The sequence below is a fragment of the Colossoma macropomum genome, unplaced genomic scaffold, assembly GCF_904425465.1.
Source record: "Colossoma macropomum unplaced genomic scaffold, Colossoma_macropomum, whole genome shotgun sequence".
Taxonomy (NCBI): Eukaryota; Metazoa; Chordata; class Actinopteri; order Characiformes; family Serrasalmidae; genus Colossoma; species Colossoma macropomum.
Genome location: NW_023494810.1, coordinates 27768169 through 27793385, shown reverse-complemented (window position 1 = coordinate 27793385; position 25217 = coordinate 27768169). Strand labels below are relative to the sequence as shown.

The 25217-nt window shown below is 40.1% G+C and overlaps 1 protein-coding gene across 1 annotated transcript in view; it reads left to right on the top strand.

Annotated features, from left to right (window-relative positions):
• Positions 1 to 461: 461 nt before the first annotated feature.
• adamts9 (ADAM metallopeptidase with thrombospondin type 1 motif, 9) overlaps positions 462 to 25217 on the top strand; it is a 105580-nt gene continuing 80824 nt past the window's right edge. The window contains exons 1-9 of the mRNA XM_036559362.1: positions 462 to 684; positions 1969 to 2357; positions 7250 to 7409; positions 15183 to 15472; positions 18199 to 18282; positions 19719 to 19843; positions 20100 to 20140; positions 20412 to 20517; positions 24469 to 24615. Of these exons, the coding sequence (XP_036415255.1) occupies positions 606 to 684; positions 1969 to 2357; positions 7250 to 7409; positions 15183 to 15472; positions 18199 to 18282; positions 19719 to 19843; positions 20100 to 20140; positions 20412 to 20517; positions 24469 to 24615 (1421 nt within the window). The 5' untranslated portion in view covers positions 462 to 605. The remainder of the gene's footprint in view (positions 685 to 1968; positions 2358 to 7249; positions 7410 to 15182; positions 15473 to 18198; positions 18283 to 19718; positions 19844 to 20099; positions 20141 to 20411; positions 20518 to 24468; positions 24616 to 25217) is intronic.

Here is a 25217-nt window from a genome sequence, read left to right as displayed (position 1 = left end):
TGTTAGCCGACTTCTTAATCAGCAAAAGTGGATTTTTATTAAGACAAAATGAATGTAGTGGCCCAAAGAGTTGCTCTGTGAAACTCTGGCTGGAGGTCAAGTCAGTTTTATCCTTCCCTGCTTCACATTATCTCTCCACACATCCTCACAATCCGGCAGCCTGCCATGCCGCTGCATCCGCGCCGAGCAGTGGGCGTGGTTTGTCGACCGGGGCGTGTTCGCTCCCCTTCCCCAAACCCCGCCCCTTTGACTTTTCTTCCCGGGCCGGAGTAAAAGCGTGCACCCGAAGCCCACCGCGCACTGAAGCCCACAACAAGTCCCCCCTCCCAACCCCAACCAAACCACCCCAATCACACACCCCCACGCCCACCCACCCACCCACCCTCCCCACTCACTCACCCACCCACCCACCCTCCTTTAACGCATTATGCACGTTGCGCGAGGACTCCGCTCGGCGCTCGAGACATGTAAAGCCGGCCGAAAGGAGCGCGGGCAGCAGCGGCCGTGGAGCTCTCCGTAGCTGGACGCCGGCAGGAGGGAATAAAAGAGGAGAGAAAAAGAAGAAGAAGCAACAGCAGAGGACGAGTGGAGGGGGCAAACCGACCATGCACGCGCTGCTCTGGGCTGTACTGTGCCTGCTGCCTGACCTGGCGCATGCAGTCGTCACGGCGGACTCGAGGAAAGGTGAGGGGACGAAAACTTTTGGTTTCTTCTGAAATGAATGAAAGAGTGCAGTGAGGGTTTGTGACGAGTGACAAGTCTCCGGGCTTTGGGGAAGGGCTCGTGAACGCACGCACCGCTGTCACGCTCTCTGTCCGGCGATGAATGAATGGACCGGTTCTTCTCTGTAAACCGCTCGAGACGACTTTCCTTTTGTAGCGTCCACACGGTCCAGTTATTCGACTAGGAGCTTTAACTGTAGCGCGTCGAGAACCGACTGAGTTCTCTTAACGTTCTCTTAGCTGGCTTCACTTTTCTGTTTGTTTGAGTCCCTTAGTTGAGTAGAACTATACACTCTTTAAAAGGCTGGTTCTTTAGTAAAGACAGTGGTTCTGTGTAGAACTATGAACGCTCAAAGAACCTTTTGCATGCTTAAACGATGGAGAATGTGTTGTGTGTGGTTCTATGTAGAGCCTTTTTGAAAGGGGTTCTATATAGCACCAAAAGAGGTTCTACTATTGTTACGATGTCAAGCTTGATAACACATTCTCCATCAGTCTGAAGAGCCATTTCACTATGCAAAGAACCGTTTAAGCATGCAAATGGTTCTTTTGAGTGTTAATGGTTCTATGTAGAGCTATTGTCTTTACTAAAGTACCCTTGAAGAACCAGAGCGCATATCAGGCTCAGCTGAATGGAGATGAGGAGAAAGTTTGACTTAACTAACCGACTGAATCACGAACAGGCTGAAGGTCGATTCATTGAATCTGGTTTTGAAAGACTCAATTGGCTAAAAGTGAGCAGAAGGTGGAGAAACCAGACTGGCTGGCTCAATTGAGCCTCATTTACGTGGAGCAGAGGAGCACAAAGCTAGCCTGACTTGTTAATCAGTGAGCTTTCGAATTTCATGTTTGGTTCTTTGGAAAGAATCAGTTTGCTGGACTGTTCTTAGAGAGAGGAGTGAGTAGTAGTGGTGCACTCGGTGAGCCGAATCTCATTGCATGAGTTGACTGAACTAATCATTATGGCCCCCTCGGCTCAGCTTAGAAGTGAAGTACTGATTCAGCTGACAGACAGAAGGAACATGTAAACGAGTTTGATTCCTTTGGTACATCAAAGTCACTCGCAGAATTTGACCTCAATGAGAATAAAGCTGCGAATCAATGTATCGATTCATTCATTCATTCTTGTGCGATTCTCTCAGTGACAGTTCCAAAGATTCGAGTCCCGTCACTGTATAACGTACTGCAGACTGTCTGTTGTTGCCCCGTGTTAACGTTGAGTGTCGGTGTGTTTGGCTCCGTTCAGCAGCCCCATCGCACCCGCAGCTTGGCGCCTATCAAATCGTGACTCCCGCGCGCGTGGACGAGGCCGGCGAGCCGCTGCCCGCGAGCGCGCACTTCAAACGCAGGAGGAGGAGCGTCGAGGCGCCTGGAGAGCACGAGCACTGGATCACGGAGCGCGTGCACTACCGCATCGCCGCCTTCGGCCAGGACTACCGCCTCAACCTGACGCTGGACAGCAGCTTCCTGGCGCCCGCCTACAGCGTCACAGTGCTCGGCTTGGGCGGCGGACGGAACTTCACGGAGGAAGAGGAGGAAGAGGAGGAGGAGACGGCGTACGAGCACTGCTTTTACCGGGGACACGTGAATGCGCACGCGGAGCACACTGCTGTGATCAGCCTGTGCTCCGGTCTGGTGAGTGCAAACTTTTGGGAACTTTGTGACATTGTGTTTGGTACTGTGGGGCAGCTTGTTAGTCATTATGGAGCAGTGTGTTTGGGTGATGTGGGACAGTGTGTTTAGGCGATGAGGGCCAGAGTGTTCGGTAATGAGGCCATGTTTTAGATGTTATGGGACAGTGTGCTTGTGGGACAGTGCAATATGGGACAGTGTGTAATATGGTCCTATGGGACTGTTAGGTAATACAGTGGCTTTGGTAATAGAACACTGTATTAGGCAATATGTAATATGGTCATATGGGGTGTTGCGTTAGGTCATTTGTATTATGGTATTATGGTACAATGCATTTAGTATTATGGGGCAGTGTGTTTCATATAATGGAACAGTGTGTTGGGTCATAGAATACGGTGTGTTTGGTAATGTGGAATAGTGTGTTATCGTTACATGTGACAGTGTGTTTGGGGGACAGTGCATGCCCCAATATGGGACATTGTGTAATATTATTGTGTATAATATGGGACAGTGCCTTTGGTAGTAGAGCACTGTGTTTGGTAATATGGGGCAGTTTATTAGTTATTTGATCATGGTGTGTTAGGTTATATGGGCCAGTGTGTTGGGGTATTATGGTACAGGGCATGTGGTATTATGGGCCAGTGTGTTAGGTCATTGGCTACAGTGTGTTGGGTGTTATGGGACAGTGCGTGTTGGTATTATGGGCCAGTGTGTTGGGTATCATGGTACAGTGTGTTTGGTATTATGCCGCAGAGTGTTTGATATTATGGTACAGTGCATGTTGCTATATGGGGTAGTGTGTTAGGTCATTAGGTACAGTGTGTTGGGTATTATGGTACAGTGTGTTTGATATTATGGTACAGTGCATGCTGATATATGGGTCAGTGTGTTAGGTCATTGGGTACAGTGAGTTGGTTATTATGGTATAGTGCATGATTGCAGTGTGTTAGGTCATTGGGTACAATGTGTTAGCTATTATGGTACAGTGTGTTTGGTATTATGGCACAGAGTGTTTGATATTATGGTGCAATGCATGTTGATATATGGGGTAGTTTGTTAGGTCATTGGGTACAATGTGTTGGGTATTATGGTACAGTACATGCTGATATATGGGTCAGTGTGTTAGGTTATTAGGTACAGTGTGTTGGTTATTATGGTACAGTGAGTTGGTTATTGTGGTACAGTGCATGCTGATATATGGGTCAGTGTGTTAGGTCATTGGGTACAGTGAGTTGGTTATTATGGTACAGTGCATGATTGCAGTGTGTTAGGTCATTGGGTACGGTGAGTTGGTTATTATGGCACAGTGCATGATTGCAGTGTGTTAGGTCACTGGGTACAGTGAGTTGGTTGTTATGGTACAGTGCATGATTGCAGTGTGTTAGGTCACTGGGTACAATGTTAGCTATTATGGTACAGTGTGTTTGGTATTATGGCATAGAGTGTTTGATATTATGGTACAGTGTTTTTCTTGATATGGGACAGTATGTTGGTATTAAAGGACAGTGTGTTTGGGTGTTATGGTACAGTGTTTTTCTTGACATGGGACAGTATGTTGGTATTAAAGGACAGTGTGTTTGGGTGTTATGGTACAGTGTTTTTGGAATTGTAGCACAGCGTGTTTAGTATTATGTTACAGTGTCTTTGGTGTTATGTTTCAGTGTTTTTGGTATTGTGTTACAATATGTTTGGTATTTTATATGGCATTACGGGACAGTGTGATATATGGTGTAATGGGACAGTTTGATATATGATATTATGGGACAGTGTGATATATGATACTAAAGGACAGAGTTTTATATGGTATTACAGGACAATGTGTTATATGCTGTAATAATGTGATATATGGTGTAATGGGACAGTGTGTTATATGGTATTATGGTACAGTACAATATATGGTATTATGGGACCGTATATTATATGATATTATGGGACAGTGTTAAATGGAATAACAGGACAGTGTGATATATATTATATTATGGTACAGTGTGCTATAAAGTATTATGGGACAGTGTAATATATGATACCATGGTATTATGGGACAGTGTGACATATTGCTGTGGTACAGTGTGTTATATGGTATTATGGGACAGTGTGATATATGGTATTACATGTACATGTCATGGACCTCCTTTACAGTCTTTTATATTATTATTATGAGCCTGAGTGTTTTACTAATTTAGAAAGAATACACTTGTATTCTGGAATAAATTAGTTTCCTAAAGTGTCACCTGTCGTCTGGTAACCTTGAATACCTGAACTAAGAGTTTACATCCACACTTATATAATAATTTTATAAGTGATGTCCAAAAAGCCTTCAGCAGTTTGGCATTATTTAAAAATGGCTTTTGGTAAAGTGCCATGTAATCCACATCCGTTTTTTTAGAACTGGGGATGGAAAAAAAGAAAAGTGAGTTCGGTGACGTGTTGTGCACATCAGTGGTGACGTAGCTGTTGTGGTGCTGATGTCAGTGCCGGTCCTTTTATGGCAACTATGGCATCATTTTGTTGGTGAGAACGCAAAGCAGCACGAGAAGTCATGCAACTGACAGTCCCTTGACTTTGGATTGTACGCTGTATGAGTTGGACACTAGCTAGTGATGTAAACATGACAGGAAAAGGCTCTCAAGAGTGGGATTTGTTGGTTTCCCACACTGTTTTAGAGTTAAATAGTAAAAAAAGAACATTATGACTCTGTTTTAAACACCAAGGACATGTTGCTCTGCTTTAGCTGCTCTTCTCTTGCCTGCATCACGGATACTGGCTGGTTAATCTAAGTCGTGCAAAGATGCAGTGATAAAAGTTCTCAAAGTACAGTTGAGAGTGTGTCTTGATGCAAGGAGGAATGTGTTCACTCGCGTGCTTTGAAGTTCGTAGGGGCCGTCCCACGTGGGCTGTGTCTCTCTTAAACTCTCCGCTAGACGCTACAGTGCTGAGAGACTCTTCACAGATTGGCCAGGCTGGCGCATATTTCAAATGCGTTCTTGGAAAGAAGAAGCTGTTTAGCTGAAAGAGCTTGCATGCACTCTGAATTATATTAGTTAAGGGCAGGGTGCGTTTGGCAGTGTGCAGAGTTTCTTTGCATGGCGCTGAATACTGTACTGTGTCACCACTAGGGGTGCACAGCATATGAGCTGATATATTCCTGGATAAATAGAAGTTGTCTTTATTATTATTGGCTCGATATCGGAATTACGACTGATAATTACAACTGATAACACAGGCTTTCAGTCATGCTGTGATGCTACAGAATGAAAATGTCATCGGTGTGGAAGAAAGGTTTCACCACAGGACAACAGAATTGCAGTTTGCGACTGTTCAGTGAAGCTAGAGCAAGGAGTAAACATATTATCGAATTACTCAATTGAAAATTAATAAATCCAGTGATCGATAGAGCCTAAAGAGAATATGAGGCAGCTAGCATTAGCAGCTAGCAGGCTCATTGCACTGCATATGTGGATTATTATGGAACTTTAAAAAGCCAAAAAAAGTTGTTTTTTTGGTGTTAACCACCACAAAGTGTTAATTACTGATTATTGCTTGCCCAAAAACTCTGTATATTTGGTTACCATAGTATTTGGGTCATGGAGATGCGGGGGTCTTCTGTAGAAACGGTTGGTGTGACCCCCTTGTCATTAGTGCCTTTAGATTAAATAAAACATTTGCAGTCTCTAAAATCAATAGAGGATTCTACAGATTGTACAATGACTATTTTGGTGTAGTGTAGATGCTTCATAGATGTACATCTTGTTTTTAAACTAACATTGAACTTAATATGTATTAACTTCAATTTAAAGCTGCACTATGTAAGATTCACTTGTTAAAATTGAAAGAAGTTGCGTTCAAAAGAAGGTTTGGCTCGATGTTCAGGTTTCAAATGCAAAATCAATACAAAAAAAAAAAAGATATGATGACATATCGTTCATCAAGTTAAGACTTAGTTCTCTTTGGAGGCTCATTCAACGTCCAAAGCACAACCAAGATTATATAATGTTCTACCGCACGTTGTGTGCGGTTAAACACTTCACTTCACTTCAAATCCCCAAAACTGACATGGTGTAGCTTTAACTTTTCCCAACCCGAATAACTAGGTTCCTAATCCCAGATTGAGCCTAATCCAGGGACAAAATAAGATTTTTAGCCCTGGATTAGACTTCTAGTCCAATTCTAGCCTTAATCAATGACCACAAAATTGGCCCTAAATTTAACCTTAACTTCAACCCAAAACTTAAACCAAACTCTGGCTCTAATCTTAATTCTGACCCCAGTGCCAACCTTAACAATGTGAACATTTTTAGATGTATTTTAAGGGACCATTAAAAGACATTGTGACCGATATTTTGGATCATTCTTTAATGAAATGGCTATCATCAAGTGTTAAAACTCCAATCTGGACCTATGAAAAAAACCTAGGATGAGCTCTTGTATTAGGAAATGAGAGCCTTGAAGGTTTAGTAGAGGTGCAGTTTTTATTCGAAAACCTTTTGTTGCTTCATTATTCGTAATTGGTCTACATGCTTTATAGATGTTTGCTTGGCTGCACCCCAGCATTCTCTTTGTAGTGCGAGAGACCACACTTCACGTGTTGGAATGCTGGTCTCACATCACCAAGCTCAGCACATTCCCCCCCCATATCGCCTCAAACAACATAATCATATCACATTATGGCATAATTTTCTGATAAGCATCGCTGATATTCCCCCCCTTGGAGGCCGTTTTGCTAATATGCGTGCACAGTATGTCCCCTTTTTGCAATCGCTGCATAATTTCAGAGGGATTTGGACGTAAATATCGTTGAGGGGGGTATGACAAGGGCAATTAACAGCAACCTGTGGAATGTGGGCACAAACACCTCCAGAGGCATGCTCCATTTGAAGTGCTGTTGTTTTTTCTAGCTTGGCACTTTCAGGTCGTCAGAAGGGGAGTATTTCGTGGAGCCCCTGCACAGCTACGACGGTGAACATTATGAAGAAGAACACATCAAACCTCATATCGTCTACAGAAAAGATGCACACAAGAGTGCCGAAGAAGACGCATCCGCATGCAATGCTTCAGGTAAGAAAGAAAAGCCTTTGGAAAATAAATACACTGTTTTTGGAGTGTCTCAGGAGAGTCATGTCTCTTGCATGACTCTCTAAGTTGACACACATTTGTTTCTTCATGAATGTCAGCCACTGTTTTGGAATCTGTCTCAAGAGGTCCCAGCAGGATGATGAACTTTGCCAAAGTGAATTGGTTTATATTTGCTTTATATACTTATAATGCCCCTAACAGCAATACACATAACTGATAGACATATTTTTTCTACTTTTATAAAGTAATTGGATAATACGTACTAGTGATGTGTATTTTGTAAGAACGGATATCCGGTAATCCAGTTTGTTTATATGTATATATCGCTGTTGTCGGATGAAAACCTTGTATCTCCATTTCTTAAAAATGCCTTTTGCCCTTTACATTGTGTGTAAATTTCATGATGAATGGACCAATAGAAACGGCCCAAAATGACTTGGAAAAACGTCTGGTTCCATTGACTTACATTAAAAATAAAGCATTTTTTTGCCTTCTCCTGTAAAGTTACCATTTTGGAGATACAAGGTTTTGATCTGACAGCAGCGAGATATATATATTATGTATATATATATATATATATATATATATGAAATAATAATATTACAGGAGAAGGAGAAAACATACTTTACTTTTAATGTAAGTCAATGGAACCAGACGTTTTTCCAAGTAATTTTGGGCCGCTTCTGTTGATTCATTCATAACAATATAAAAGGCAACAGGCATTTTTAAATTATGTCAAAAACTGAAAAACACCAAAAATGGAGAAACAAGATTTTGTTCCGACAGCAGTGAGGTATGCAAGGTCTTCTCAGTGGACAGTGTGCCAAAATGTTAGTTTGTCAGAGAAATAATTCTTCACTATTTCTAGATCTAGCTAGATTCTAGAGTAGTTAGCCTGGTTAATAAAAAAGCCACACTGTTTCTGCCTTTTCAGTCATGTGCTTAAAAACGTGCCCATATCAAGGCACTTATGTCGCATAATATACTTACTTGCAGTGCTTTTACATTTTATAATCCTGTTAAAAGGCTGAATTGCCGTTTCCCTGAGTTATTAATCTGTGTATCTTCTCCGTCTTCACATTAAATAATATATGGAATACCAGAATATTGATTGTTCTTTGGCTTTACTTTATTACTATTACATTCAGTGAGGCATTTGATGCTGCATGAAGTGGAATTTGTGGAACACATAGATGGACACACCACACACACTCTTGCATCACTGCATTAATGGGAGTTTTCCATTGAACGGGCTGAACACGGCCATTTTCCAGCCTTTTTGCCCAAAAAAGCCCAATAGAGTCTGGCTATGTGCTGTGTCTGCTGTTATCAGTATCAGTGGTAACGTCAAAGAGACAGAACAGTTTAAAATCAAGCTTGTTGGGTGGGAACTTATTTTCTTTTCCTCCACCGAGCCTTGAGGTTTTTGGGGACAATGCCATAAATACATTCCAGCCACTATTTATGGCTTATTTTATTCTGCTGCTTGTCTATTTTCAAATGAATGTCATTGAGGGAAGCAGTGCAACAGGAAAAATCACTCTGAACGTTCTCGGTATCTCCCCCCATCTCAGTTTATTGCCACAAAATCCTGTTGACTCTTGCACTTCCTGTGGCCTGAAGATAAGGAAACTTGATAGGCCCAATACCACTGGAGCCATGGCGACCTGCATTGTGGCGAAGTGGTGAATGGTTCAAAACATTTGGAAATGCATTGCTGTGAAAATAAATTTGGATGGCGTGTAATGTAATACTTAACTGCTGCACGTTGCTGCTTCAGCAGCGCCTTTTGTGTTGCTGCTTTTCCTTGTGATATTCTGATATGTAGAGGAAATATGTAGCCCCTGAAAATGCACCAAAGAACAAAGCTTGTTCAAGATAACAAGACATTTTATGAAAGGCTTATTGTGGCTTCGCTTGTTCAGAAGGAGGATAAGTTTCATTGAAACCCTAATTGACCTATGCATGCTCTGTGCACAAATGCATTTGGTAGCTAGTGTTGTGAAATAGGCTTTACATTGCGCTGCTGTCAGAACAAAACCTCGTATCTCCATTTTGGACCAAAAGAAATGTCCCAAAATGACTTGGAAAAAACTCTGGTTCCATTGACCTACATTAAAAGTAAAGTATGTTTTTGCTTCTCCTGTAAAGTTACCATTTTGGAGATACGAGGTTTTCTTCCAACAGCGATTGGCAAAAATCTCATTTAAATGAATGAAAACTCAGTTTCTGTAAAAATACAAAGTTATTTACATTCAGACTGGCGCTGTGTTTGCTTAGAGTCACTACACAACGTAAAGGGCCAGACGTACGTAATGATGGAATTGCAATATGTGGCCGCAATGTAAGTTAATGTAAGTTAAGGCTGCAGCTGACCAGGCAAACTGCACACTTACTAACTGTGCTTGTGAGGCTACAGAGTTTAAAAGTTGTAGTGAAATAACGGAGCCGTCAACAAGCTTGAGACGAAACAGAAATGATAGTTAATATATGAAGTTCTTTACCACCAAAACATTCTGTAGTTGTGTCATTGTGCGAAGAAAATGTAATGAAAGAATCACGAGGACTGTGAGGGCATATTGTGGCTGCATCACAGCAGTTTTGCACAGATATATATGTTTCTGAGAGCATAAATAATATTATTCACTGGGCAAATATTATTAAAACTTGTGTTCAAGACTTGTGCCTCCTTCTGTCTAGCCCCTCTGTCTGCTGCTGTTTAAAGGAAGTCTCCAGATAACATGGCTTGGAGACATTTACACAAAATTACGCCTGGTTTTAAAAGGTGGGGCAAATTCCACACCAAACTAACCACCACTAGGTGCTCAAATGGTAGTAACTACACTATACCAACCGTTAAACTGCACGTTTAGGCTTATGTAGGCCTGGGCGGTAGGACGACATAATCGGATAGTGTTCATGATTAACAAGTAACCTGATTGCAATGGGTAAAAGGCCATTATTGCCAAGTTGGAAAGAGAACTAAAGAGAGACGACTAAAGGCGTTTTTCTACTGCATGGCACCGACTCCACTCGACTCTACTTGCCTTTTTTGGTTTTCCATTAGACAAAAGTTGGAACCTGGTACTTTTTTGGTACCATCTCCATCGGCTGAACTCTGATGTAGTATTTCCCAAACTGTCCTGTTTTTTCCAGCAGTCTTTTGTCTTGCAGCTATCAGCCTCTTCTGAACTTGTCCTTGACGTCACGGGAGTTTGATTTGGGATTGTTCTGATGTCCAGCTACATTGAGAGGGTTCTATATCTGCAGTGGAAAACAAAGTCGCTGGTACCAAAAGTCCTGAGTTCAGTAGAGCTGGTAACATGCAGTGGAAAAGCGGCTTAATTTATCTTTAAACAACTTGCAAAATATGTAGGAGTTCACATTCCTTTAAGAAGAGTGCGGGCACACTCCAATAGTCGGTTCTTCTGATTTACCTGAGAGACAGAGGGAGAGAGAAGCTAAGCTAAGAAGCTGTCTGTTAGTTCTCTCTGCTACGCAGTGTAATGCTGGCTGTACCTACTGCACAGCTCTTCCCCTGTTTTACTCTACTTTATGTTTAGCTTAAGTGCATGAAAACCGAAATTCATGCCGACAGGCTTTGGAACTTCAGCTTACTTCAGCATGATTCGCTGCAAGTTCCTCTGATCCCTGTTGATCCCTGATCGTCTTCTAAAACAGGATCAGGAAAAAGCAATTAATATAAAATAATTTGTACTCATAATGTTTATTCACTTTTACTGTTGTAACATCGGGTTATTTTGGGGCCTTTAGACTAATAAAAATGTGAAATTATAATACTGCATGGTTGTCGAAAGGCATCTATGACCGAACTCACTGTTAGCATGCAAGTCACCACAAATCTACACACATGAAAGCACATGCTTGCAGTGACGTCTATTAAAACAACAGGTGAAGTAGATTTTGAAAGGTGTTGGGTTACTCAAAATTGGATTATTTCAAGTGTGAGTTTTATTAAAGATTTTCATTAAAACAGTTAAGGTAGAACATTTAAACCAAAAATAGAATTGGAAGTAGGTCAAAACTGCAGCAGATAGTGTGTGTTCTTAGGGGGCGGGGGCAATATAATCAATAATCTTGATTTTTTTAAAAGAAAATTTCATGCTAACTATTTTTAGATATCGGCCAGAAAATTTTGTGCGTAAGACCTGGCCAGATTTGTCCATTTTGCACCTAAAACTGGCACAAAGCATGTAATACATCACTACGGTCATACAGCTTATTTAAAATGCTATGCTACCATGTTTTACTATGTTGTTTTAGTTCATCAAAACTAGGCAGGTTCTAAAAGACATAAAATTTGCCACTATAGGCACTTTTCCACTGCATGGTACTGGCTCGACTCGACTCCACTGTTTTGCTCTTTTTGGTACCATCTCCGTCGAGGTTCAAAGCGAATTGAGCTGATACCAAAAGGTGATGTAAAAACGCTACAGACGACTGATTGGTCGGAGAGAATTGCGAAACACATATGCTAATGTTAGCTACCACGTTAGCATCGCCTCTTGCATTGCCCTTTTTGAGCAACCAAAATCGTCGAGTCGAGTCGAGCAGAGTCGAGTCGAGCCGTACCATGCAGAGAAAAGTGGCTTATGCTAGCATTAGCGCTATACTATAACAAAGAAACAGCATTGTCATAACCATACCATAAACATGTTAAGGCAGAATTCATAAGCTGCCATAAGTTGTAAAACTAGCCCCGTTGATTCACTAGTTTTCAAGTTATCATCAGAAAACATACATCCAGCACCGCTGTTGTATCCTGAAGCTTCAGTTTGCTGGCATTTGGTCCAGAGATGGGAATGCTTTTGCTCCATCACTGGTTTCATGGCGGGTTGCCAAGTTTACCTAGCATGACCCCCCCCGCCCAAGACGCCCTCCTTTTTCTGGACATGATGCTGCTTGCTGAGAAGCAGACTCAGGCCCTCACCACAAACCATTTTTCATCTCATTCCAATAACAATGCTAAAGACTTAGAGGGGCTGTTGCCCATTGTTTGTGTTTGCAGTCATTCAGTGCCATGAGATCAGGGTTTGATCTGCTGCTAAGAGGCTGCAGACTCAGAAAGGCTGTTTGGTTCAAAAGCGAGCTTCGTATAACAAAGTGTAGATGTTAGTTTAGTGTCATTCTTCAGACCCAGAATAGCCCTCTGATGCTGATTTCTCAAACCTCAATATAAGGCCCCGAAACCTCAGTGAGGGATTTGTAAAGCCAGTAATTGCATCAGATATCTGTGTTTCAATCAACACTGGAAGTTTGTACATACAATGGTTGTATGTTGTTGGCTGGCCTGTTAGGGGATTTTATGCTGTGGTCATTCTTCCATGCTATATGGCACTCTTATCCTGTGTGCATATAGTTCTACATGGATTAAATTCTACATCAGATTTTGAAAGAGTTCTGCTTGTTTCTAAAAAGAACTTTAATGAACCAGGAAAAGATTTTGTTTTTGTCATTTTTCATTTTTTATGTAATATTCAGCTGCATTTTTTTTATATTAAAACTGTTTTTTACATAGTTCTCTCATCCTCTGTACAGTGCTGGAAAGTTATTTTTAAAGAGCTTATATTTCATTTATTCGTTTATTTTTGTATATTTTTTCCTTTAGAGTCAACTTATGATTCCTGCTTGGTTTTAAGTACCAAAAACAGTCATAATTAATTTTTGCATGACTATTTTTTATCCCTTAGAATTAAACAGGCTGCTTTTGTTACTGTGTCTTTAAGACTGAGGTATATAAATGCTCCGTTCTGATTGGTGGCCTTGTATTGTGCTGTATTCAAAAATCAGTCTGGGCTGAATTATTCATTGTAACTTCTTATATGGGTGGAGCTAAACTGCTATAAGCTGAATAGATACGTATATGTAAATATTTTTGACATCACAAAAACAATGAATTAAAATCAGGCTTTTTTTTACAGCTGATTATGAACTAGGGAGTGAATGGTACATTGTGAAATTTTACATTTTTACATGCTGCATTAAACTCAAAAGTGAGGGAAATTCAGTTTTACTGGCCATTTAATATCATAAAACATGCTTGTTATTTCTGTGTATTGTAAGTGTACTACTATCAGAACACTGGACATGGAAAAGATGGACCAAACCACTTTCGCAAGGTCAGTTATTCAGTTGGGACTTCTTGACAAAGATGCCAATGCAATCTTTGACGTTTATGATCAGTCAAATTGCGTGAGCTGTCTGGCAAGTTTCAGTTAACACTTTCAAAATTCATGCTGCACAATTTATTAGTATTGTAATTGTATTGCTACATACTGCAACTGTGATGCACCTTTTATAATGTGTAGTATTTTAAAAATGCATTGGTCAGTCAATAGTTTGACATAGTTAAAGATATGCCTTTGTTATTTTGACCAAAATAATTGACTGTGTTGTAGGGCTGCATAATTAATATTTCTAGGAGCAAGCCGAATGATCTGCACTTGCAGTGAGATAATTTCACATGATAAAATGACTTAAAACAAGTGAAATTCTATAGAAATAAGTAAAATAATCCTACAATAGTCTTACAACAATCTCAGAATGAAAAATATTCAATATACTGACTAGATTTAAGGGGATATCACTCGCCAAGATATAATCTTTTGCAGTGTTGAGCTGAGCTCAATCCTCATTCACTAACAAGTACAGAGTGTGACTTAACCACTCTGCTATAGAGCCAATTACAAAGTGCACAGCTCAAAAACTACTGTACCCTTAATTACTAGCCTATAATAATACTTTAAATGTGGTGATTATTCTTATTCTCTGTGTAAAGCAGTAATGACAAATGTCACAACACACTTGCATCATCATAGAAGCTTATTGATTGTTTTTCTAACCACCTTACAGTACACCAAAAATGTGCTAGCAAGTGTGATGTTAGCTATTAGTATTTCATTATTTTCCGTTTTGCACGTTGCACAATAGTGAATGATCCTTTGGTAATTTTGCATTTATTCTTGCTTAAATGAGAGGTTAGATAGATTTCTGTCTACAAATCATAAAAAAGGTGTCTGTGCTTGTTGCATACCCAGTCTGAGACACACTGCAGTTGTATGCAAAAGTTTGGGCACCCCTGGTCAAATGAGATACACATCCTCTATAGAGAACACAGAGAATGTCTGCACATGTTAACACACAATTACTGTTTATTTACTGAATTAATGAAAAATAAAAATTATATGGCCTGGGCCATAATGTATGGACTTACTTTGTTGTCAAATATGTTAAACTCAGGAAAAAATAGCAATGGAAACTAGCAGTAAAAATTAGGTTTAAATGTTTGCGTTTACTTATTTTCACTTAGAAAAACAACAAAATACATTTTTTTATATGTTGTCATAAATTGCTCACCTCATATCGTCATTGTGATATCCAACAGCTTTTTCAAATGTCACATTTATGTCCAGATCGTGCAGCCTTACTTTTACAGTACTTAATTCAGCATATCACTCACAAAAACATTCATCTGGGACTGTGATTGGTTGGAGGACTCATTTGCATATCACAACGTTCTGCATTATCAGTACATGATATTGATTAACACACTACATATTGTGCAGCCCTAACACAAGTTCCTTGAAATACTAGGGGGCTTCATTCTGCGCTGGCGCTGTTCAGTTCAGCTCAGTTCACTTCTAATCAGTTCCATTTGTATGGTGCTGCTTTTTTTTACATCAGCACAAAGCAGGTTTCTAAAACGGTACTGAGACGTCTTTGCGTTTTTGCCAGGTCATGAGCAGACACAAAGGGTACAGGGGGGTGAGGAGGAGGGCAGGACGTCTCCCAGCATGCCGTCCGACCTGGAGGCTCTCAGCGCGGGGGTCTCCTCTGGCCCCTTCTCCTCAGCGGAAAACCAGCAGCTCCCGGCTAACGGCAGCAGTGACTCAGGACCTCACCGGAGATCAAAGCGCTTCCTCTCCTACCCGCGCTTCGTGGAAGTCATGGTGGTTGCCGACTCCAAGATGGTGGAACACCACGGGAGCAACCTCCAGCACTACATTCTCACACTGATGTCAATCGTAAGTGGCTCTCGCCTCAACACAAGGCTCTGTTCGCTTCACAGTACTGAGCTTTAAGGCTGAGCGATAATGAGAGGAAAGGTCACATTGCAGTATTTTGGTTTTTAACGATACGTTTTGCAATGAAGGAGTCAAAGATTTACCTAAATAAACTATTCACAAATGAAACTAAATATCACTCTAGCAGTGAAACGGGTGCATTAAGTCTGTGTGAATAGGGAAAAAGACATATTGCAATTATCCTGCTGTATTGCGATTGGAATATACTTTCCAAAATATCAAACACACATGTACATATAATGTGTTGCAGTCTGTCCGGCATTATTTTTGCCTAAAAAGATTTACTTTTGTTGGATGGCACGATTGCCTGAATGAATCCAAACACCCAAAAAAACATCTGTACTTGATCAGTGCACACAATAAAACATTAAGTATCCTCTTTTGCATACTATGCACTTTTGCAACATGAGTACTGTGAAGGTCAGTGTTGATATAATGGTTAAGTAACAATGAATTGTGCTGCCATCTGTGCACACTTTAATAAATTCTTAGCAGTTGATCATAATAATATTCAATACAGTCAATAAGGGACAAAACAAAAATATGTAGGCTATTTTCAAAGATCCAAAATAAGCCTGGTGTATTGCTTTAATTTTCTACATATCATTACTGGGTAAATAGTTCCTCCAGTTCTAGATGGTATCCGGAGGAATCGCAGTCGACGTAGATTGACACCCCTAATTGCTGCCCAGATAAATACAGTACTGTACACCTGAGACCACCCTTTCATTTATTTCATTTCCAGTCAAAATGGCCATTAAGTAGAAGTTATTCGTTTTTTTAAGCATCAGGAAAAAAGCGGAAAACATTTAACTTTAATTAAAAAGCGGAAAATTTTTAACAGAAAATTACACAGAAGCTTCAACAACTAAATGTAATATCAGATCACTCTGCCTTTATTACAGCTTCCATTCTTTTCGGGAGACTTGCTTTCAGTTTTTTTCCAAAAAATCTGCCAGATGTTTTTCCATACCTCCAAAGTTCAGTCTTAGAAGCTGGTCGCATTTTTAAGCATCTCACAATCCAAATAATCTGAAATACATTAAGTAATGTTGAGGTCTAGACAGTGGGGTGGTCAGTCTGTTGTTCTGTGAACACCAGCAGGTTCTCTGGTTGTTTTCTATTTTATTTCCTTTTTTATCTGTTTCCTTTTTTCAGTAGTGGTGGGCGATATGGCGATATAACAGGAAATGTTGACGGTACACAGTATGTGATATTATTTTCTGACATCTGATATGTTGGAACAGTCAAAAAAAAGGAAAAAAAGGACCACATTTAAAAATACTGACAATAATTTTGGGCACAAATTATTTTTATTTAACGTTTCACATACTGAGCTGCACCATATCAACATAAACTCGGCTGATTATCTTCTCTTTGTAATAAAACCTGCAGTTGGCCAATGTTTTTTAAGTACTGACGAAATCCAAGATATGCAGAACATTTTATTGTGACATATTGTGATGGAATTCATCACAATAACAATAAACATTGTCATATTTCCCAGCCTGAGTGATCTCACAGTGAAAGGAGGGACAGCATCACCTGTGGATGTTTTCAGATCTGAAGCAGCTTCATTTTCTCCTCTCTCTCAAAGATCAAAGCTTTAAGTGCTGTTTATCTGATGGGGGCAGTGTCGGTGGTCTACCAGGTCTTCCAGGTGGTTGTTAGGAGTTTCCTGTTTTCTGAAAGTCCTGTTTTTTTCAGTCATTTTCCTTTCACCTTCTCCTTCCTTATGCAAGTAAATTATCATATCCAATCTCCTCATGTCTCTTTAAAAAGATATAACTTGTCCATTTTGACTGGAATTTTGTAAATAAAGGGTGGTTTTGTACAGACATTGTTCCGCATGATACTGTGGAGACCAGCGTTTAGCCGGAATGTGAATCTTACAGTAACAGAAGAGCAGCATGAGGTAGACCCATCTGACAGATATGATGAATGTGAAAAAAAGAGAAATAAAATCAGGTATGTCGCATAAAAGGCATACTTGAGATGCTTTTTAGCAGGGCTGTTAGGGAGGTGAAGTTGACCTATATTCTGATCTTGGCACAGGCCACAGTTCTCCGCAGGTTCTGGGAGCGCAATCAACTTCTCAACAGCCGAGAAATATTTCTCCAGCAGCTGACCAACCAAATTATAAATAGAATTGCTATGCGAGCCCCTGTTAATAATCTTAGCTTGACATGGCTGCATTTATTAGAGTTATCTCAAGACGAATGGCTTTTAAGACAAGGCCCGATGATAAATGGAAGCAGAGAGAGTGTTGTGTATTTTCTGTTGACACTCTGATAGGCTGGAACGCTCAGTGTTTAAGATATGAAATTCCTCTTTTCTGCTCACTGTGCACTTACTAATTTACTATTTGGCAACAAAGCTTTTTGCTAGGGCAGAAGCAACAACTGAGCATGTAATTGGTTTAGGCGTTCTGTATGCTCCAATCACCGGTCATGTCACTGAAATTGCTTGTGAAGTTGTTTGAAACTGCCAGCGCATTTGTTCGCTTCATGTAGGAGTCGTCCTTCTGCAAACATCTACCACCCCCTGTCCGAACCAGATCCTCTCAATTAAATAAGCCATTACAAAACTGACTTCAGGCTAGTTTGAAAGAGTCATTGTTTTGCTCTATACTAATCTGATCATTCTGGTGCTTTGTCTTTATCCAGGTTTCCTCAATCTATAAGGATCCCAGCATTGGCAACCTGATTAACATCGTCGTCGTGAAGCTGGTCATCATAAACAATGAGTTGGTAAGAGAAAGATCATGTGGCATTCTCAACTCTCAAATGTACATCCTGAAATTTTTGGACAAACAGTTGTATCACAGCTATTTTCGGACTGCAAATTAGAAAATGTTAATCCAGTCACCCACTTGCAATTGTGTTTCTATGTGTACGTGATCTGCAACGCAATGAAAAATGAACGGCAAAATGTGTAAAGAACAGTTTGTTTGACAATCATTGGAGTGACCAGAAAGGGAGGTAGCTGGAAGGTTGCAGGTTCAAATCTCAAGACTGACTGGAGAAGCCTGGTTGTGCCTTTGGGTAAGGCACTCAACCCCCTAGTGCCCCAGGCAGCACTACTTTTCTGGTGGCGCTGTGCTGTTCCCAGTCTTTTTATAAGGACTGTGCCAAAAGTATGACGGCGGTTTATGGTCACTATTAAAATAAATAAAAATAGTACACCTCGATAAAAAAGTCGTAATATTTCGAGAATAAAGTTGTAACATTTTGAGAAAAAAAGTTGTAATATTTGCCAATGGCAAAGACAACGAGTGCGCCGGAGTTCCACTCACTCGTGTCTCTTTGTGGATCGAACATTTTGATCATCATTCTCATTGTCTGTGAAACTTCATGCCCTCTTTGAATGGCACAGAGATGTAGCCACTGATACCCATGTAGACGACCCTGCCTGCGATTCTCCTTCAACAAAACAGACAGACAGTTTCCTCCGAGTCCGTCTGGTTCTTTATTCTAAATAAACACAGTTTCCTGCTCAGCCGTTTCAGCCGTTTCTTTTACTAGTAACAGTCCAGTGTTGATGTGCCAGGAGAGACAGGGAGACTCAGTGTTTCTTTATGGGTGAAATCGATATGAAAGTATAACTCCACCAACTCAGCACCCCTCATTTAACACGAGGAGGGGCTGCCTTCCCTTCACAAAGCCTTTGGTCACAATATTGAGACCTTTCCTGGTATTAATGCCACTTCAATGTCGCAATTCGAAATATTAAGACTTTTTTCTCAAAATATTAGGACTTTTTTTCTTGAAATAGTACGACTTTTTTCTCAAAAAAATATTATGACTTTTTTCTCGGAATATACCATACGACTTTTTTTAGAGAAATATTATAACTTTTTCTCAAAATATTATGACTTTATTCTCGAAGTCTACTATTTTTATTTTTATTAACAGTGGCCCTAAAACACCGTCATACAAAAGCCACCCTAAGCTCTGTGGTCCTACTACACATCCACTGTTGGATGAATGGTGGGTGATGTGGCAAAAATATAACAGCACGATACTTGAAGACGATACATCATGATATTGTGCTTTACACAAAAAAGCCCACTAATGCCACTTTTAAAATGTACTATCAAAAACTATGGATAGAATTATTTTGATTAAACTTTTCACACATTGCACTAAAATATAGTGTATGTCTGTGTTGTTCTCTCTCTACACAGGAAGGTCCTGTGATCTCGTTCAACGCACAGTCCACTTTAAAGAACTTCTGTATATGGCAGCAGGGTCAGAACCACCTCGACGACAACCATCCCAACCACCACGACACGGCCATCCTCATCACCAGGTCCCACAAATTTTCCATTCTTTTGAATGGAAAGATTAGCCAGTGCTAACAGCATTAGCATATCCAACACTGGCACTGATAAACCTTTAGGGCATGCTTAGTGATTGGGCAGTGGAAGGTGAAGCTGTAGCCAGTTGTTACTTGCTAGGCAATTAGTAGTTTAATCGTCTGCTTACTTATTACTGTTATTCTGCAGTTGTGTTGTATGCATGCTGTGTATGAAGGCTTTTTAAGAGAGTGATCTGTGTTTTTACAGGCAGGACATCTGTCGAGCCCGGGACAAGTGCGATACCTTAGGTAGGTCTCTTTTATGAGCAGTAATGTGGTATAGATGATATTGATATGGAATGCAATGATGAGGTAAAGGAAACATTCAGAATAGATAATAATTATGAAGCTATTAGTGTGTAATGTTAACATTGACCATAAAGAGTATAATAAAATGATGCTGATGGTATAAGTGATAATGATGTGGATGAAGACCACAAAAGAAGTATTTAATGGAGCTGATGATGATGATGGTGATGATGTTGACTTTACAAATACTGCTTTTCCTCTGCACTGTCAGGTCTTGCGGAGCTGGGCACAGTGTGTGACCCCTATAGAAGCTGCAGCATCAATGAAGACAATGGCCTCAGTACTGCTTTCACCATCGCTCATGAGCTCGGCCATGTGTAAGTGACCACCGCTTTACCCTGCGTCATTAGTCCTCAATCTGCATGCTCTACAATTGTGTTAAACTAAGTTCATTAACGTATATAATCTCAGTTGTTTGCTGTATGTTCTGTAAAAGTTGCTTGGAATGTAAGAGGAATATTCAGCTACAGGAATATAGCAACCTAGTACTTGACACGATAACACAATTGTTACAACCCTGCTGAAAAAAATAGTACAGACCAGCATGAATTCTAAGTCTAAGCTGTTTTATGCTGGTTTACACTGGTCTAGTGTTAGTCTGGTGCTGGTTTAGCAGCTCCCCAGCTTCAAAAACGCAACATGTGCTAGTTTTGGATGCTGGTCTATGCTGTTTTTTTTCCAGCAGGGAACCCAGTACTAGCTAGTTAAGCTAACAAATTAGGCCACAGCTAAAGAATTGTAAATATTATGCTACTTGAACTCTTTTCAGACAAAACGGACACAAATGTAACATCATAGAATCGTTGAAACATCTTTAAGATTCATTTTGTCATTTGCTACAAAAAACAGCACAGACTAGCATGGCTGGTAACCAGCAAAACCAGCATATGTTGTGTTTTGGATGCTTTATGCTGGTCAGCAGCAATGGAAGTTAATATGCTGGTCATCAGCAAAACCAGTTTGTTGTGTTATTCATGAAACCAGCACCAGACCAGCACAAACCAGCTTAGAATTCATGCTGGTCTGTGCTGTTTTGTTCAGCAGGGTTGCTGAAACATTGCTGCATGCTAACCTTACGCTAACCACACACTCATTACAACCCAGCATTAGCTAGTCTGGTTTTAGCAGTATAGCATACTCTGTTGTATCAAATTGTATCATAACATATCAAATTGTTTAGCATTGTATCTTTATATCATGACTACCATTTTAGCTTGTTGCTAGCATGTTAGTGTGGGGCTAAAATATTAGCTAGCCGCTAGACTGACACTAAAAAGCACAGCGTTTGTTTCAAACATTGTGCTTTGATAATGTTGGGTGCTCTTTCAAACTGAAACTTGAAATTTAGCACAATTTTAGCCATTTTGTTAGCCATTTGATTGTGTGGTTAGCGTATGGTTACATGCAGCAACCCTGCTGAACAAAACAGCACAGACCAGCATGAATTCTAAGCTGGTTTGTGCTGGTCTGGTGCTGATTTAGCTGGTCACCCAGCATGACCAGCATCAAAAACACAACATATGCTGGTTTCCATTGCTTCCACGTCCATTGCTGCTAACCAGCATACAAGCTGTAGTGAAACATGAATTGAATTGAGGCACCACTGTAACAGATCGAATCAAATTCTGAATTTTGTGAATCATTACACCCTTACTAGCTAGCTAAGCTAACGATTTGGTTCACTGGCCGTTTAAAACATAGGCCTGAGCAGACTAAACTACAAGGTAGGCTAATCTACAGATACAAAAACATGTAAGAAGATTTAATAACCTCAAAAACAAAGTAAAAATGTTTAAAAATTTGATTCAAAGTTCACATAAGCTAAGGGTTGTACACGTTTAGGCCAGACAAAGGTCAGTTAGCTTGAGCAAAACTGCTTTGGGTCCTCATTTCTCTTTTGTGACAAGTAAGTATAGGTGTACCCCACCACCACCACCACACACGACACAGTGCACTGAACAACATTTGCGTTTATCTTTCAAGCTGAAAAGCAGTCAATTGTCTGTCCAGCTCTAATGTGTTGTCTCGGTCAGACGTTAGATCACTGAAATATTTTGGTTGCCCTTTGGCACATCGTGATAAAACTCCGTCTGCACTTGATAGCAGCCTCTCAAGGCCTTCTGAGGTGGTTTTTGTTTGGTCTGCCAGATGGGACCTACGTGAAATTTCGCCATTGAAAAGCGCTTTAGCTTTGTTCAGTGCTTTTGGCTGTTAAGATAAATAGAGCTAATTTAGATTTAAGGTAAATGGTCAAAAAGGATGGCGACAGTCTACTGATTTCTGTCCTCTTATTAAAGGAGAAAGTGTTTCGAGTTTCGATTTATAGATTTCTGTTACTTGAGGACTTCAGGGTGAACATTTTTAGAGTCAGCTGTTCTGGGGTAGTGGTCCAGAAATTTCCTCTGCCTTAATCGATGAGTTTAGATTCTTTTTCTCAGCTTGGGTTCTCCTACCAAAGCTTTGGTAGGTAGGCACCAGGCTCAAACTCATTTTTTTGCTCTTTAATTACTTATTTATTCTCAGTGTATACACAAGATGGGATTTTGGAATTCCTTTCTTATCCTGTGGTGGGTGGTGACATCACTACTGTAGGCTGAGCAGGGATTGAGCTCCTGGTGCTACATGGTGCTATGCTGTACATATCACACCTCTCTCCAGTAGCCTACATGCCCTTCATGATCTCCTCAGACTTCACATACTGTTCTCTATGCTGGGTCACTCTGGAATGGTGTTAACCTGAATGTAAAATAGGCCTCTTATGGACCTGTATTTTGAAGGGTCACATTGAATGGACAGTGGTGTACCTCTTTTCTGGTTGTATAACATCTTTTAAAGGGATAGTTTGGCCAAAAATCTCTCCACTTACCCCGACTGCAGTTAACTGAAACACGTTTGGTGTCTGAAGTCTGCTTCTTTAGCTTTGCGCCAAAGCTACGAGGCTAATGGAAGCTTATAGTTAGCAGTTAGCAACACAAGTGCATGCCTAAATGGTTGCACACTTGCCTCAGACCGCATTGAGCTGTTAAGTAATCTCAAATGTACTTGCTTACGTGGTTTATGAAAATGTATGACATACCGTTTTCTATAAAAAGCGCTTAGCTAACCCTGAAGTTAGCAATCCAGATAAGCAAAGCCTGTTTTTTGTAGCATGACATATTTCTTAATAATAGGTTGGGGTGGTGGGAGAAAGAGGTGAAACGGTGTTGGTGCAGGGTGTTGTAATCAAAATTAAGATGTTTTAGACGTGGGCAGAAGTTAATATATTTTGATAGAAGACAATGAATTTATGTTTTAGATTAGATGATATGATGAAAAAAGCATCTTTTTCTGCTGTTTAATCTACTCTTCCCCATTAGTAACACAATTTCTGAACAGTGTTGTTGTGTTCATTTGATATATAAAGAACATGATCTTTGAATGTCAAATTTGTTGTATATATGATATGTATATATGTGTATATATATGTACGCATGTAAATTGGAATATAAATCATACATCAGCCATGTTTTATCATTATTCTGATTAAACAAAGTAAAACAAAAGTACGATGTGTAAATGAAAACACTAACAAAACAGTAATGCTTAACAATATGCTTGTTTAGGAAGAAAATCATAGTTCGTCCAACAATAAAGGCAGCCTCATGCATCTTTTATACAGTGATAGTAAACATACAAGCTCACATTGTGTGCGCTGATACCTTCTACTGTGGCCGACTGAGTTAAACCCTTAATATCCCAAATTTATTTCATACAAAGCCTTATTATTCAGGAACTGCAGGGACTTCAGTGCAAACTAATGGAGCTTTTCCTAGGTTTTAGAAATGTGTGATAAAACTTTGGGCCTGTTTGCGGCCCATGGCTTGTTAAGGGGTTAAAGTGGCCACCGAAAAAGCTTCTGAATGGATTCCTTGCAAGATGTTCGGTTTGATAAGCGTTAATATGGTCAATAACATAGGGAATATAGAGAAATTAACAAACAAAAAGAAATTCTGATTTCGGGTTGACTTTAACAAATTACTGTGGTTATGATTTATTTTTCATAATGCTAACTCAAAATCATAAGTGCCTGTTACCTGTTAGCCTCATAGCTCAAGTGCAAAACTTGAGCAGACTTTGGCCACCAAACATGTCTTGGCTTACTGACTGTATTTATTTAGTGTTGGGGAAAAATGTGAAAATTATATTTTTTGTTAAACTGTTGCTTTAACTAGAGCCCACATTGTGTATTTATCAGTGATAAGTGTGCCTGTGCATGTTTTCTTCTGCAGGTTCAACATGCCCCATGATGACAATTATAAATGTAAGGAGGACGGGGTTAAGAATCAGCAGCATGTGATGGCCCCCACGCTCAACTACTACACCAACCCCTGGATGTGGTCCAAATGCAGCAGGAAATACATCACAGAGTTCCTCGAGTACGTATTCTATTATACTCCACACAAGGACACAGTCCCAGCTTCCTGTACTGTGTTGCTGTAAGCCTGGATTCTGTAAGGCAGATAAGGCTCAATACAATCGGAAGTCACTTCAGCATGTTTGTGAGGTTATTTGAAATACAGCCTAATGACTACCATTCATCTATTTGTTCCGTTGCACATTTTTTTACATAGTTGGATTTGGTACCTAAATTCAGTTCATCTTCTTTTCTTCTGAATCACTGGGTGTATAAAATAAAATAAAGGGAAAGGGTTTTTAAGGGTTTTAAAATGAAGGTTTTTCAAGATTTCTGCATTAAATAATAAATAAATCATAAGATGTAAACAAAGCCATTCAGTGGTTTGAGGTGAAATGTTCAGTTCTATAGAAACCATAGTCAGAATTGTTCACAGTGGTGGTGATGGGAGACGTCTGAACCATTCAATGACTATAAAGCTACCTTATGGAAATTTATTACATGAAATGGTTAAGTATATCGCTGTTGTCGGAAGAAAACCTGGCATCTCCAAAATGGTTTACAGGAGAAGGAAAAAACCTACTTTACTTTTAATGTAAGTCAATGGAACCAGACTTTTTTCCA